This window comes from Kogia breviceps, chromosome 4 (genome assembly GCF_026419965.1).
Source record: "Kogia breviceps isolate mKogBre1 chromosome 4, mKogBre1 haplotype 1, whole genome shotgun sequence".
In the NCBI taxonomy this organism is placed as follows: domain Eukaryota; kingdom Metazoa; phylum Chordata; class Mammalia; order Artiodactyla; family Physeteridae; genus Kogia; species Kogia breviceps.
This window is the reverse complement of record NC_081313.1, coordinates 151,568,855-151,585,101: the sequence shown is the minus strand read 5'-3', so window position 1 is coordinate 151,585,101 and position 16,247 is coordinate 151,568,855. Positions and strand designations below refer to the sequence as shown.

Here is a 16,247-nt window from a genome sequence, read left to right as displayed (position 1 = left end):
GTGATGACCAGGGGCTGAAGGGAGGGGAGAATGGGGAGTTATTGCTTACTGGGCATGGAGTTTTATTTGGAGAAGATGGAAGATTTCTGGAGGTGGATAGTGGTGATGATTGAGCAACTAAATGGTTAATGCCACTGAAGTGTACACTTAAAAATGGTTAATATGGGGCTTCCCTGGTGGCGCAGTGGTTGAGAATCCGCCTGCGGATGCAGGAGACACGGGTTCGTGCCCTGGTCCGGGAAGATCCCACATGCCGCGGAGCAACTAAGCCCGTGAGCCATGGCCGCTAGGCCTGTGCGTCCGGAGCCTGTGCTCCACAACGGGAGAGGCCACAACAGTGAGAGGCCCGCATACCGAAAAAAAAAAAAAAAAAATGGTTAATATGATAAATTTTATGTTAAGCAGATATTATGACAATTTTTGAGAAAGATATAATGGGGGAGGGAGAAGAAATGATGGGATGCAAATATGTAAAGTCCCAAATATGTGGGACTGTAGTCCCACCAGGACTGTCAGTATTCATCAGAGGGTGTGATTACTCCCCAAAGCAAAACTCCTGTGTTTGTAGCCAGAAGGAAAGGATATGGAGGCCAAGAAAGCAGACCCAGCCAATGGAGGTGCCAAGAGGGGTGGATTTGGTTCTGGAGCTCAGGACTGGGCTCGGAAGGAGATATGGCACCTGGGAGAGGAGGTCCTCTGTGCACCTGGGCCCACAGGCCGAAGCTAATACCTGGAAGGGATGGCCTGTCCCCTTAGGGGCCACTGTGACCCCAGGCCAACCAGCATGGACTTTTTCTCTCCTCATGTTTTGGGCACTGCTGGTCACACCTCAAGTTTCTGACACTGTGACCCTCTGACACTGTGGCCTGGGGATACCAGCATCAGTGCCCAGGTGGGCTGATGGTCAGGAGCAGGGCCTGGGGTTCAGACACACCTGTGCTCAAGTCCCAGCTCTTCCATGTACTCAGCATGAGAGCTGGGTACCTGCCTTTCCCACTCTGAGCCTCAGTTTCCTCATCTGTAAGATGGGAGGCCTAAGGGATGAGATGGGGCATCAGGCAGGGAAGATTGGCCTTCCCAGGTCAGGACCCCAGGCTTCTCCCCAGCCTCCCTCCCACAGACTCCAACACTAGAATGCCTGGTGTGTTGGCCACACCTCACCATCCCTTTTTGCACTGTTCAATTTCAGGCTTCACTGCCTCTCACCTGCACCACTGAGTCACTTGAATGCCACCTATCTTGACCAAGCACCCACTGTGCATGTGCATCAGGGGGACGGGCCCTAGAGTACAGCAGTGGGTGAGCCAGCCTCCTCCTGGAGAGAACACAATGCCAGGAGACCAAGGCCAGTGTGAAGTCTGGGGAACTGGGGAGGCCTAGGGGTCCCAGGGGTCAAGAGGCATGCCAGGCAAGCAGGCGCAGCATGTTCGAAGGTGTGGTGTGTGGCTAGTCCTGGGGTAAAGGGTCCCTCACCTGGACACATCAGAAAGTGGACTTTGCATTCAAACCATGGCTGGGCCACTGTTGGTTGAGTCCCCTCAGGGGGTCATGGGGTGAGCATGCCCGCGATCCCACCACCCGCCAGAGCCCTGGGATGTGTTCAGGTGTTCCGGGGGCCTTTCATCTTCTCAGCTATGTTTGATGACTGAGCTCGACCTTCATTCAGCTTGAATGGATAGCACCAAGACAATAACAACAAACATCGGGGCAAAGGGGGCATGCACATCAATGAAGCATTCTTTCAGTGTCCCATTGTAATTTTATTCATTGGAATAATATTGCTTGTATTGTGTCATATGTGCAGTTTTCTCTCCTGCCATTTTCACTGCGTCACATCATAACCATTTCTATGTTGTCACTGAGTCCTCATAACTGTCATTTCAACGGCAACAGAAATTCCACTAATGTTCTCCTTCTGTTCCTCATCTGTGGTGTTCTGCATTTTGTTCACTGCTTACAATTAACACCAAACCAAACTCCTTTCCAAAACTCTTCCTCTTCAGATTATTTTCTTGGGATAAATTTCCAAGGATTTGCTTAAGGTGAAAGAACACTCTCAAACATAAGGCTCTTTGCACATCGAGTCAAATCTTTTCCAATTCAAAGGGGCTGGGACGGTGTATAGCCCTGCCCAGCAGTGTTTAAAGGGCTGTTCTAACATGCCAGACAGTGCTGGTTGTTTTGTTGTCTTGTTCATTTAGTGGGTATAAAGCAGACACCTACTGGAGTCATACCATGCACTTGTCTATCCACACACACGGAGTCCCAGGCCCCCAGGCAAAGCAAAAAGAGATAACTTGAAACAGCTCTTTAGATGGGGCACAGACGGAGCAGCCCGCCAGCCCGCTCGGGACCTCTATGCCGGCCCTGTATTCCCAGCTGCTGCTTATGTACACCATGCAGGCTGTGTGCTTAGAAGCACACATTGGGGAACTACTGGTGATTTCAAGGTTTTCAAGGGAAATTGTGACAATAAACAATTTTCCCAGCATCATTGGCTTCTTTTAAAATTGTGATAAAATACACATAACATGAAATTTACGATCTTAACCATTTTTTAGTGTGCAGTTCATTTGCATTAAATACATTCACATTGTTGTGCAACTGCCACCAGCATCCATCTCCAGAATTCTTTTTTTTTTTTTTTTTTTTTTTTTTTTTTGTGGTAGGAGGGCCTCTCACTGTTGTGGCCTCTCCCATTGCGGAGCACAGGCTCCGGACGCACAGGCTCAGCGGCCATGGCTCACGGGCCCAGCCGCTCGGCGGCATGTGGGATCTTCCCGGACCGGGGCACGACCCCGCGTCCCCTGCATCGGCAGGCGGACTCCCAACCACTGCGCCACCAGGGAAGCCCCAGAATTCTTTTTATCTTGCAGACCTGAAGCTCTTTGTGAATAAAAGTGACTCCCCATGCTCCTCCACCCCTGGGAGCCACCTTCTACTGTCTGTCTCTATGAACTTGACTACTCCAGGAGCTGCATGTAAGAGGAATCATACAGATTTGTCCTTTTGTGTCTGTCTTATTTCACTGAGCATTAGAGTCCTCAAGTTTCACTCACGTGGTAGAACGTGTCAGAATGTCCTTCCTTTTTAAGGCTGAATAATAGCCCATCGTATGTATACATCACATTTTGTTATCCATTCATCTGTTGATGGACAGTTGAGTTGGCTTTTAAAAATTATCCCGATAGCTAGTGGGAAGCAGCCGCATAGCACAGGGAGATCAGCTCCGTGCTTTGTGACCACCTAGAGGGGTAGGATAGGGAGGGTGGGAGGGAGACACAAGAGGGAGGAGATATGAGGATATATGGATACATATAACTTATTCACTTTGTTATAAAGCAGAAACTAACACACCATTGTAAAGCAATTATACTGCAATAAAGATGTTAAAAAAAATTACCGCTGGACATCCAAACAATGGATTACTGTGGGACAGTTAAAAAATAAAAAACATGAACATGCTCTGTCCTGCCATGGGAATATTTCCAAAATGTACTGTTAGTGAAAAGAGCATAGGAGAGTGTGTGCAATATACTACTTTTTGTGTAATAAAGAAAGAAAGGGGGGGAATATATATATTTATATTTTCTTGTCCTTGTATACAGAAGGACAGAAAAATAGGTAAGAAATTAATAAAAGCAGTTACTATGGGAGAGGGTGAATGGGGGCCACTTCTGCAGCCCGTCTGTGTTCCCAGTAGGCTGGAGCCCCTGCTCAAGGGAGGAGGATGATGTCTATGCCAGCGCACCTTCGGGGAGGGGCGGGAGGAATGTCAGGGCACTATCTTGGCTCTGACCGCACCCACCCTACCTCAAAGGAATACCCAGATGCAGGAAGTCATCATCCCCTCTCCCCTTGCCCGGGCACACCCTTCAGAGCCTCAGTGGTACAGTCTCTCTGCATGCCTTGGCTTGCTTATGTCTGCCTCCCCAACCCCTTGCCAGCTCTGAGAGGTCCTGTCCTTCTGCAACCACTCCATGCATGCATGCATGAATGACCATCAGCAACAGCAGGAGACACCAGAGACTGCACCAGGGGGACAAGCCCATCCATCCACTGATACTCAGGCCAGGGCCCAGCTGGCAACACGACGGGTGCTTGGAGGTGGGAGGGCAACATAGGCCACCCATCTGCTCTCTGGGCATCCCTGTGAGTTATAATTGTTCTGGCCCCCAGCTCCATGCAACCCCTGACCTCCAGTGTAAACTTGCTTCTTCAGAACAGAGATGGGTCCAAGCCCTCCCCCCTTCCTCGTGTGTCCGGCCCCCCACACCCGGCCCCCAGTACCAGGCCAGACCTGAGGTGCTCTGGATGCTTCCCAGCTCATCTCTTGAAGTTGTGGCATCCTGGCTTCCCCAGAAAGGCCCCTCTGCAGCCCCTCTCACATTGTCTGACAGACCACCCTGAGCTACAGAGAGGTTTCCAGAATCGCCTCCACCTCCACTACTGGCTCATCTCTGAGAAAACTGGGATCTGGGACAGGCTACAGGGAGGAGGTGCCAGGTGCCTGGCAGGAGAGAGCCGACCTTCCTGGCTTCAAGAGCGTTCTGTCTAGTGGAACTGGGCTCTGGTTCTGGGTGTGGGGCAGAGGCAGCGCCCACCCCAGAGTTAACCACCATTCCCTGCAGGGCAGCCCCCATGTGCCCTCATGTGCAGCAGCTTTCCCACTGGGATGGACAGGAGACAATTTTGTGAAATTTTAGTTTCATCAACTGAAAATTGAACACTTACAACTTTGCTGGAAAGGTGAGATAAAGCTGTGTCTGTCCCTAGGGCTGGGACTGTCCAGGCCGCTCTCCAGACCGGTTCTCGCACCCTCCCTGCACCGTAACCCAGTCCCTGCACGCCCTCAGGAAGGCCCTCTGTGGGGCTGCTTCTGATACCCAGCATCAGCTTGGACTCTCCAAGTCCCTCTGTCTTTACTTTCAGGGCCAGGTCACCAGGGAGCAGGAGAAGTCAGAAACAGGCTGGGGCCAGGGTCTGCCATGGGGGCAGCAGGGGTGAGGTGAGAGGGGCAGTGGGGAGGCTGCTCCCTGTAAAGCCCCTGTGGTGAGCCTGCAGGACTCCACAGTTAAAGTGCAGGGGCTACTTGAATGTCGCGTGGGAGATGGTTAAACAGTCACAGGCTTGGCCAGGACTCCTTGCCACGAGTGCCCCAAAGGCTTCGTTCAGGAAGACTGGCCAACAGGCATATGTGCAGAGCCCGAGGGAGGAAGCACTGTCCAGTGCACACTCGTGGACGGGTGCCTGCTGCAGGCCAGGACCTTGACTCAGTGCTGGGTCAGAAGACATGTATACTCTGGCCCCAACCGGAGGAGGTCTGGCTGGAGACCTTTCTCTGTACCAGGCACCAGCAGCACCCCAAGCACTCCACAATGCCGACAGGGAGAATCTGCTGATGCCCACCGGAAGTCAGGCCCAGCCTTGAGGGGTTGCTGCAGGGAAACAGGGAAGGTCCCACCGAGGGGGAGTCACTTCAGCCACGTGCAGAGGGATGGAGGATTGAAGATGGTGGGAGAGCCTTCCTGCAAGGGGGGAATAGCTGGACAGGTCAGTGGGTCCTAATCACAAAGAGCCTGGACAGTCATTTGGCTGCATCTGAGAGAAACTCAAACAGACTCGTGTAATGGAGCAGTCCACAGAGCAGCTTCGGGACAGCAGGATCCAGGGCCTCTCCCACTGAACTCAGGAATGTGCTCACTTTCCTGGCTCCTGGAGGGACAAGATGGTCCCAACAATGCCATTCCACCGCTTAGGGACCCAGGGGAAAGAGCTTTCAAGTGCCACAGAAGTTCTAGGATTGCATCCGAGCCCTCTAGTTTGGATCAGGTCCACCCCTGATTCATTCTTGTGGCCAGCAGCAGGGCAAATACGTTGATTGTCTAAGCCTGGTCAAAAACAACCTTCACTGCGAGTAGGAGTGGATACTGGAAACAGTCATTCCCTAAATGGCTAGGAATGATAATGGAAAAGAGATGATTCCTGGGGATGCAGTGGCTATGGGGTGGGGGGATCCCTCCCTGGCAGCCCTCCCAGGAGGTGATCACTGGGCTCAGGTGAGCACAGAAGAGCCTATGGGAGGCAGGGCCTGCCCAGCCAGGGTCCCAGGGGTACCAGCAGGTCCAAATGCCCCTTGCCATTGCAGGTAGGCATGCCCCGGACACTGAGCATCTCCAACATGGTCACTCCAGGCAGCCTCGGCCCACACCCACATGAGCCCACGGATGGTGAGCAGGCCGGGCAGCTCCTCCTGGATGGAGCTCCATCCTCAGCCTCCCTGGACACCCTGATCGAGCAGCTGGTGCCCAAAGCTGACTACTACCCTGAGGTGGGTGATCCACCCAGTGGGGAGGAGGGGTAGCAGACTGGGGTCTCTTCCACCAGGCATGGGGGAGACAGCAGAGCTGGGGCTGGCTGGGCCTGGGGGTGGAGTAGGCTGGGAGGCACGTCCTTCCACGCTCTTGTGAGCACATGCTGCCTTTCTCCCGTATCCCCCCAGAAAGCCTACATCTTTACCTTCCTGCTGAGCTCCCGCCTCTTCATCGAGCCCCGGGAGCTCCTGGCCCGGGTCTGCCACTTGTGCATCAAGCAGCAGCAGCTGGACAAGCCAGTGCTGGACAAGGTGAGAGGCAGGGCAGGGCCGGGGGCCTCCGAGTGTACTAGCTCTCCCCTGACATGCACTTGTGAATCAACATCTTGGAGAGGCAGCGATTGTTCCCGTTCTCCTGACAAGGAGCCCACAGGGGTTTCTGATTTGTCTGAAGCCCAGAGCCAGAAGAGACAGTCAGAACCTTTAACCCCGGTGCTGTTTTCCAATGCCCTAGGGGAGGCTTGAGCTCACACAGCCCAGACCTGGGCCCCCAGAGTCCCATGAGTAGATCCCCATCTGTGGCCTGGGATGGCCCTGCAGTGCCTGCTGGTCTCCCTGCCCCCAGCACCCTCTGTTCCACCCTTTCTTCTTCTGCGGGTCCACTGTTGGCTCAGCCTTCCCTCAGTTCCCCGTGTGCTTTCCTCTGTCCCTAGCCAAATCCCATGGGCTGCAACTGTCTATTTATACATGTGTCAGTAGGGTTCCACTGTCCAGTGATAGAAACCCAGTTTCAACTGGCCTAAGGCAAAGGGACTTTACTGGCTCATGTAACTGCAATGTCTCAAGCTACCACTGGCTCCAGGGACTAAAACACCATTAAACCGTGGTCTTTCTCCCTAAGATCCCTTGCTTTGTTTTCCTCTGGCTCGCCTCACTCTTGCTCAGGCAAGTTCTCTGCACGGTGACTGGTGGCCTCCCTGGCTCCAGGGTCATGGTCTACCCTTCCCAAACCTGTGGAAAGAGGATCCTGATAAATAAAAGCCCTGATCTCATTGGCTTAGCTTAGGCCACATGCCCCTCTGTGAGCCAATCACGGTGCATGATGAGGGTGTGCCATGCTCTGATTGGACAGCACTGATCTGGGCACACTCCTGGAGCCCTGGGTCAGGATCAGCTGGGAAGGATGGAGAGGGGGACCCCACAGGAAAACTGAGATGCTGTCACCACAGAAAGGGAGATGGGATGACTGGCAGTTACAAACAAGAGATCACCCCCATTCCAAACGTGTGTCTGTCCCCCTCTGCTCTGCTGTGGTCAGCCCCCATCCCCATGTCCCGTCTCTGTCTCCTGGCACAAAGAAGGCACGAGACCCACCCCGCCTCGGCCATTGCTGCTGCCCCTCAGACAGCCCAGATAAGCAGTGAGTGGCTGAGACAGTGGCTGCTGTGACCCCCCACCTCCCAAGCAACCCTCACCAAATGCAGACGACCCTCGGCTTGCCTTGCAGGCCCAGGTCCGGAAGTTTGGCCCCAAACTGCTCCAGTTGTTGGCCGAGTGGACAGAGATGTTCCCGCGGGACTTCCAGGAGGAGTCGACCATCAGTCACCTGAAGGACGTGGTGGGCCGCATTGCCCCCTGTGACGAGGTGGGCGAGCCAAGCGGGATTCTCTTCACCTTGTCTACATCCTCACACCCAAGATCTGAGCCTGTTCCTGGGCTGGCCTCAGGGTCCTCATCTCCCCACCAGCACACTGCAGCCCCTCTAAAATCAGCCCCTTTCTGCCCCATCAGAGAATTAGGCACTGGAGAGCTGGCAGGGAGAGCAGGCCTCTGGTTCCAGGCCTGGTCTCTTGAACTTTCTCCTGTCCTGCTCTCATCAGTGGCATCAGATGGCAAGTGAAGGGCTCTTATGGCTGCGTGGTCGGGCCATTGGTCAATGACCCATTAGGCTGGCCTGGGAGAACCCTCTTCCCCAGTAGCTTGGGAGGCAGCCAGTGTACTGGGCATCTGGTGCCTCTACGTCCCACACCCTGCCCTGCTCTCCCAGCTGCATTATTCTGCGGAAGGCACTTAAAGGTGAAAGAGGAACAAAACTTCCTACTCCCTAACTCCCAGGATTAGGGTGAGAACACTGATGGGGAGTGCATGTCGCTTGCCTTGGGAGGAGACTGAATGTGGCAAGCTGAGAGCTAGTGATATGCCCCACAGTGGGTCTGAACACAGAGACAGCCAGAGCCAAACGAGAACTGCCAAGGCAGGCTGGGTACCAGGAAGCTGTAAAGTCCAAGGCCTAACTGAGGCTCAGAAAGGGATGCCCTGCCCTGAGGTCATTTCACATAGCCAGCAAGATAGTTGTTCTGAGAGCTCGATGAGATGAGGGTCATCTCCTCCTCCTCCTTTGCTTCCCCTGATCCATCTGGGGATTATAACACTTGGCTTAGGTTTCAGCAGAAAGGAGACTCAGGGAAGGCTCAATGATTGGATGGATCAGGAGGATGAAGCAGGAAGAGGAGATGCTGACTGACTGGCTTGGTACATGGTTGGCTACTTTGATGGATGAGTCGAAGGGGAAAGAAAGATGTTTGGGCAGTTGGGTAGGCAGGGAGATTTATGGGGTAAGTGGATGTGGAGAGATTGATGGAAAGAAGTGGAGGAGGAAGGTAGAAATGATAGCTAGATGAGTGGGTAGATGGATGACTAGATGGATGGGAGGGTGAGTGAATGGGTAGGTGGATGTGTGTGGGGGGGTATGGATGGGAAGGTGGGTGGGTGGATGGATGGATGATGAATGGGCAGATGGTGGATGGATGGATGATGGATGGCGGATGGTGGATGGATGGATGGATGGGTGGGTGGATGGATGGATGGCGGATTGATGGTGGACAGATGGATGGATGGATGGATGGTGGATGGATAGATGAATGGATGGATGAGGGCAAATGTTAGAATGGAGGGAGGAAGGATAGATAAGTGAATTGATGAATCTGTGGGTGGGTGACTGTATAAAAGGGGAGGTGGGCAGTAACAGATGGGTGGGAAATAGATGGTTGCAGGGACGGTAGATGGATGGATGGATGGATGGAGCAGAGGGTATGTAGTGGGATGAGAGCCCAGTCCTCTACTTTATCTCCCTCCCCACCACAGTAGGCCTTCAAGCAGGTGAGGTCTAAGCCATTGACAAGATGGATTATCTGCCCTTATCAGGCCTGCCTCTGCCATTGGCAGAGCAATTTCAGAGGCAGACCCTACCATTCTGGCCACGGTGGCGTGGGATGGGTGTAAGTCCTGGGCTTGTTTCCCTGAGAAGCAGCGCCTCCTCACTGAGCCCTCAAGAATCTGTCAAGACTGTGCTAGGAAATCTTTTCTAACTACCCAGTAGATGAAAATAAGATACAACCAAGACCTATGAATGGGCTATCGAAAGCAGTCATCCACCAGGTGTGGATTTTCAAAGCAGAAATAACTCATTGGGGGCATTTCTCATTCCTTCCCTTGGAATCCAATGAGGTGTGCTGAGTGGTGTGAACTGGACCTGGGATTCCCTAGTCCCCATGCCACCCACCCAGGCTCAGGCCAGGGGTGCCCCATGTGTCTTTGTGATCCCCAAGTTGCCCTTCCCCAGAAAGCACCTGCTCCAAGGGGATGTCCTGTAGGTGCTGGTTTCCCTCCCCTGGATGCTGTGGGTGGACTGCAGGCTGCTCCCCTCCCAGCACAGGCACAGTCTCAGCTGGGAAAGGAGCTGGTGAGCCCTGAACCAAACTGATGAGGCAGGGCCCACAGGACTCAGAACATGAGGTCTGGGTCAGACCTTCTGAGCCCAGATCCCAGCTCAGAAACCACAGCTATGTGACTTTGGGCAAGGTGCTTCCCCTCTCTGAACTTCAGTTTCTTCATCAGTCAAACAGAGACGATAACTGCTCCCACCACACAGGTCTGCGGCAAAGGCCCTGAAGTCACGTGTGCTCGTATTTCAGCACTTGGTAAATGTGAGCTATGATGAGGAGCAAATTCTTTCCAAAGTTCAGGCACGTGGGGATTATTTTTAACTTTTTTGAAACTTTTGTTATGGAACATTTCAAACATATACAAACATAGATAATAGTAACCATGAACTCCTGTGTGCTCATAGCCTAGCTTCAACAATTATCAACATTTTGCCAAACTTGTTTCTTCTATCCCCTCACACACTTCCCCTCCCTCCAAATTATGTTTTTAAATCATAGGCATTATATCTTTTGCTCCAAAAACATTTCAGAATCATCTTGTAAAAGATTTCTTACACAGAGATAGGATCAAATGATATAAAGTGTTGTGCATAATACAATGAGATGAGCACAAGTGTTTTCAGAACTGTGTGTCTTTGGGCAAGTTACTTAACCTCTCTGGACCTTAAATTAATTTCTGTAAGAGGGAAGATGATAAGCCCTCCCTCAAAGGGCTGTGAGGAGAACAATGCTGCTCAGGAACGTGGAGGAGGTGGTACAGGGCCAGGAAGGAGTGGGGCTTCCCCATCAAAGTGGCTGTGAAAGGTGCCACCTTTCTCTTTCTTCCTGCCCCCCTGCCATTTCCTGGAAGCCTCATGTCTTCACTGTGCTCCCCACCACCTCTCAGTAACTGGGAACAAGGGGCTGAAGCAGCTCTGGGAAGGCCATTCTCTATGACTGTGGGTTCTGTGCTGCTCCAGTTCACCCTCGGCTCCCGTCCTGGTAGGTTGGGCTCAGCAGTTACAGCTCAGGAAAGCCAATGCCGAGGCTGAGGGAGACTGGGGGATCACAGGAAGGCCTAGAGGGTCACAGCCCTCGTGAGGGAGACAGGACAGGACAGCAGTGCCTTGGGCACACCCACTGAGCTAGCCAGAGGAGGCTGACTGTACGGGCAGCCCTCCTCGCTCTGGCCTTACTTTCCCACTCACATGGTTGTCTACTAACTCCCGCCAAGGGCATAGGTGGTGGACAGCTGACTCAGAGAACGAGCTGGCAGTGGGTGCAGAATTCCTGCCTGTGCAGGTGGGCTAAGCCCGTTGGACATCAGCTGTGGGCTGGCTCAGGTGGGAGGTTTCAGGAACTTCAGAAAACAAGGGCCCGTACTTGTCTGGATGGAAATGGATCCTAATCACGAAACACTCGGTCCAAGAGAACTTGGAGGCATCTGGAGAGCCATGGCCACCACCCAGGCCACCCTTGGATGGCGACCTCTACACTCACACCTGCTCCGTGCATGCATCAGGTGGCTCTGTGAGAATAACAGAAAACAGCCCAGCTCCCATCCTCCCAGCTCACGGGCAAGCCACTGGGGGAGAGCTGAGCCATGCTGGGTGCACCCTGGTACTCCGAATGTGGGCCCCTGACAGTGACAAGGAACACACTGGCGTTCTCAGCGGTAGGTCCCTGGGCCTGCCCGGATTCACTGAGATCTCCCAGATGGTGTCCACAAGGTGTAGAAATCAGTGAGAGAATGAGAGGAGGTCAAAGAGAAGGTCAAATACCTTCCCCAAATTCAGAGGGGGAACAGAAGATTCAGGAAAAAACCAACAGATAAGCTTGAGGTTAACATTATTGGAAAATTTTTTAATGAATTAGCATGCAAGCAATGGCAATTGTTTGGAGTGAATATTGGTTCAGTAGAAACAAGTCCTGCTAAATTGTCTGCATATTTTTAAAAATAGGGCCAGTGCCTGGTTCTATCAAATTGTAGCCACAGATGCACTGCATCCTTGACTTCAGTAGGGCTCTGAAGTCTGCCCTGGAGAGGCTGAGTGACTAGAAGCAGGTGAAGGCCAGTTTTATCTAATCAGCAAATATGTGTGGGCCCCTCCTGTTCATGCTGGGACAAGCAAAGAGTGACCCAGAGTTGCCTTCATGGAGCTGGTACTCCAGTGAGAGGCTTGGACAAGGGCTGTGAAGGAAGTGCATGGAGCTCGGAGGGAGAAGGCTATACAGGTCCTGCCTGGGTCATGGGGCAGGAGGGACAGGGGTCAAAGGGAGGTGGGAGTGGTCTGTATCTGGAACACAGAAAAGAGGAGCAAGGGCTACATGGAGGCCATTGAGCATGCCCAGAGCTGACCTCAGGGCCTCCAAGCCACGTCAGGCTTTTTGTCTTTGCAAAAGCAGGGAGGCAATTTAGGGAAGAAGCGTGCAGTGGTCAAATGTGCATTTTGAACAGAACACTCTTGCTACAGGGTGGAATGGAGAGAGGCTGGCGTGAATGCATGGGGTCCACTGAGGAGGCCACTGCAGCCACCAGGGAAATGACTATGGCCTGGACCACATACACTGTGGTGGACGACAAGCATGGAAATGGAAGAAAGCAAAATCAAGAGGCTTGGTGGTGGCCTGGAGGGCCTGAGGGAGAAGGTGGTTTGAGGATGGCTCCACGTCCAGGTGCCTGACTCCAGTGCTCCATTCACTGGACAGGGATGCAGGTGGAAGAGGCAGCCCAGGGGAGAAGAGCATGACTTCTTGCATGCCTCAGGTCCAGGTGGCCCCTTGCCCACATGGCTCTGGAGATCAGAGGAGAAGGTTGTCCGCACACGGATACTAAACGACACTCTGCACATGAACCAGAAAACCCAGGAATGAAGTACAGAGGATGGTGAAGAGAGGAATAGACAGAGGCAGGAGGAACCCAGCATGCAATCACAGTGCAGACAGACAAGCCTGCAAACAGCCCAAGGCAGGAGAAACTGGGGAGCTGAGGCAGGTGCTGCCTGAGAAACAGCCCCTGGCTTTCATGACAGGAGGTCCTTGGTGCAAATGAAAGTTAGTCTGGCGACAGGAGGGGAGCCAGATGGGGTGGTGGAGGGTTGAGTGGGAAATGCGGGATCTCAACAGCCAGCACAGCCACCTCTGGGCTCGGTAGCAGAGAGAGGTGGGAGGCTGGTGGAGGTGTCAGGGATCACTGGTGACTGTGCCACCGGGGCTGGCTCTGGCTGAACCTAACTCACCATCTTCCTGGCACTCAAATGAAGACCTGGGAGGCAGCATGTGTGATGACCACACTTTTGGATACAGCAAAGCTGAGACGGGTTGTTCCTTCCACTGGTGACAAAGGGAAGAGTTGGACCTCAGTTTATCCACACACTGCCCAGCTAACCCATGGGTGCCTTCTGGGTCTGACCCCCACGGCTCTGGAGTTAGAGTTAGTGTTAAGGTTTGGGTTTGGGTTTGGGTTTCCTGTGTCCTGAGGGCTCTACCACAGCTGCCCTGGCCACTCCACAGAGAAGCACTTTCATAAGGGGCTGGGATGCCACCTCCATCACCAGAGCTCTGGGCACGAACGATGCTGGACCTCAGTGCTCCTTTGAGCTCCATCAGAGGCTTGAGGAAACACTGAGGTCCCCCAGGCAAGCCCTACACCCTACGCTCCACCTGCAAAATGCCTCTGGGTTTGTGTGCATGAAGAATGTGCACTTTTTCTATCTGAAATTACCTGGCAATACTGACTATCCACAACCTTCTTCTGAGGCCTCTGGGACCAGGCCCCGCTGGGAAGCTGTCTGCCTGACACCTTGTTGTTGCCAGGACTCCAGGCCCCGGATGCCCACTACCACTCCCAGGCCAGCTCCCAGCTCAAGGGGGTTGAATCCACCTCTGTGGGAGCCATTTGCTGACCAGTCGGGGGCCTGCTCTGTGGGCTACTGACCAAACCTTTGGGAATGTGTGGACATCTTGCTCAGTAAACCCAGCTAGTCTGATGCACCTTCCTTGGAAATCAGTTTCCCCATGGGGTGGGAGGGTGGTCCCTGCACCAAGTCCAGAGCATCTGAGCTGCATGGTGAGGGGCTCTGTCGGTACGGTAAATGGTTATCAAGTGTCCACTGCATGCCCAGAGCTGTGACACAGAGAGGTGAACGCGGACTTCCCTGTCCCTGCCGAGCTGTCATTCTGCAAGGGAGGAAACAACCCCAATCATCTCCTGCAATGGTCCCATAAGGAAGTCACACAGGGTGAGCTGGAGACAGAGTGCCAGGGGCAGAGGATGGACAGCAAGGCTGGTCAGGGAAAGCCTCTCTAAGCTAGGCCTGGGAGACAGGAGGGGTCCCCCATTGAAGCCAAGCAAAAGACTAGTGCCCAGGGCAGGGCCCATTCCACATCTCCCTCATCTCTCCCTCCACTCCCTGGCAGTCCTCACCCCACGCTGCTCCTCTCCCCAGACAGCTGGAGGGGGGCTTGCACCCAGCCACGCTCCTTAATGTGTGCTCTTCTTGGCTCCCACTGGTGGTCCTGCAGCCTTCTCCCCAGCCAGCCTTGACTGTAGGCCCCAAACCCAGCCTGCCCTGGATTGGGGCCTGTTTCAGGCTGGGGGAGGGGCAGGCACACCTAGGAGCAGCCCATCCCTGACAGCTGGGGAGCCTGCCGGCCTCAGATATTAGATATGCGAAGACAGGTTTCCAGGCCTGAGCACCCTCTCTCTACCCTCCTCCAGGCATACCGAAAGAGGATGCATCAGCTCCTGCAGGCTCTGCACCAGAAGCTGGCGGCTCTGGGCCAGGGGCCGGAAAGCCTGCTGGGCACTGACAAGCCCATCTCCTACAGGAACAAGACTCCAGCCTCTATCCACAGGGAGCTCCTCAGCATCTGCAGTGACCCCTACACACTGGCTCAGCAGCTGACCCACGTAGAGCTGGTGAGCAGGCCCACACCGCCCTCCACTCAGACCCAGAGCCTGGAACACTGAAAATAGCCGGCCACCCCCCCAACTCCCCATCTTGTCCCCCACCTGGTCTCAGCCTAACCCAGGGCCTGAGCCCATCACATCAGGGCCACCCAGGCATCTCCAGAGGACCCTGACTCTGGAGCAGTCTCTCACCACACCTGGGGCGAGGAACAGGAAGGCTGGAGGTACAGCCCTGCCCGACTTTGACTTCTGGCCTTCCTGAGAGTCCAGGCCTGGGACAGAGGAATTAGGTTCTAGGGCCTTCCCCACCCGGGCCTCGGTTTTCCCCATCCAGGACTCACACAATCACACTGTACCCACCGAAGCTTTCCAGAGAAGCGCAGACAGGCCTTCCTGTGTGTGAAAGGGATGCCCTGGCCTAACCTCCAGTATATTGGGTTCCTTGTAGATGCAGAGGCCAAAGGGGCCTGCCCCAGAGAGAAGGAAACCTGGGGAGTAGGGTTATTTTCTTTTAAACCTCCATCATTTATGGCACCTTTACTGGTTTCCAGGCATTATATTCAAGAGTTACATGCACTATCTCATCTTCCCACCACTTTACCAGATAGGTGCTATTATTATTCTCTTTTCACAGATGAGGAAGCTAAAGCCCAGAGTGTTTAAGTGACTTGCCAGAAGTCACACAGCCGAAGGGACAGAGCCAGGATTCAATTCTGACCCAGACCCCATGCTCTTAGCCACCAGGCCTACCCTGGAGGGGGCAGGTCATTTCAATTACCTGATTTTGAAACTGGTTTCCTAGGTATCACACCCCACAAGCACTCTCTCTGGAGACATTGACCCCTGCCCCCATGAAATACAACAGTCCCTGAGCATGGGAAAGGAGGGGCTGCCCACTTCAAGATGGTGCTAAGCTCTGTGACAACCCAGAACAGGGCTGTAGAGGCCCGGTGAGAAGGGCAGGTGGGCCCATGCCAGGCCCCCAGGGAGCATCCCTTCCCCATACATTTCCCCTTTTCCCAACTCCTTTTCTGTCTCTGGTGCAGGAACGGCTACGACACATTGGACCTGAGGAATTTGTCCAGGCTTTTGTGAACAAGGACCCTCTGGCCAGCACAAAGGTAGAAGGCCCTTGGATGGACTGTCCCAGCAGTGACCCCTACTCACCAGTCCCTCTAGGGGATCCCCGGAGCATCAGCTGAGCCAGCTTCGGAGGGACCAAGGGCAGATGGGCTTGGAGGGGTGGTGCCCACTCCACGCATGCCCCTAGCCCAAGGCCATCACACCCCAGCAGCCCTGAGTCCCAGGGAAGCCTGGG

At 53.9% G+C, this 16,247-nt stretch overlaps 1 protein-coding gene across 3 annotated transcripts in view; it reads left to right on the top strand.

Annotated features, from left to right (window-relative positions):
- The window catches only part of RASGEF1C (RasGEF domain family member 1C), a 97,709-nt gene that overhangs the window by 53,624 nt on the left and 27,838 nt on the right, over positions 1-16,247 (top strand). For all 3 annotated transcript variants that reach the window (XM_059060539.2, XM_067032242.1, XM_067032241.1), the window contains exons 2-6: positions 6,149-6,331; positions 6,503-6,625; positions 7,821-7,958; positions 14,738-14,938; positions 15,976-16,050. In XM_059060539.2, coding sequence (XP_058916522.1) covers positions 6,155-6,331; positions 6,503-6,625; positions 7,821-7,958; positions 14,738-14,938; positions 15,976-16,050 — 714 coding nt within the window. In that variant the 5' untranslated portion in view covers positions 6,149-6,154. The remainder of the gene's footprint in view (positions 1-6,148; positions 6,332-6,502; positions 6,626-7,820; positions 7,959-14,737; positions 14,939-15,975; positions 16,051-16,247) is intronic.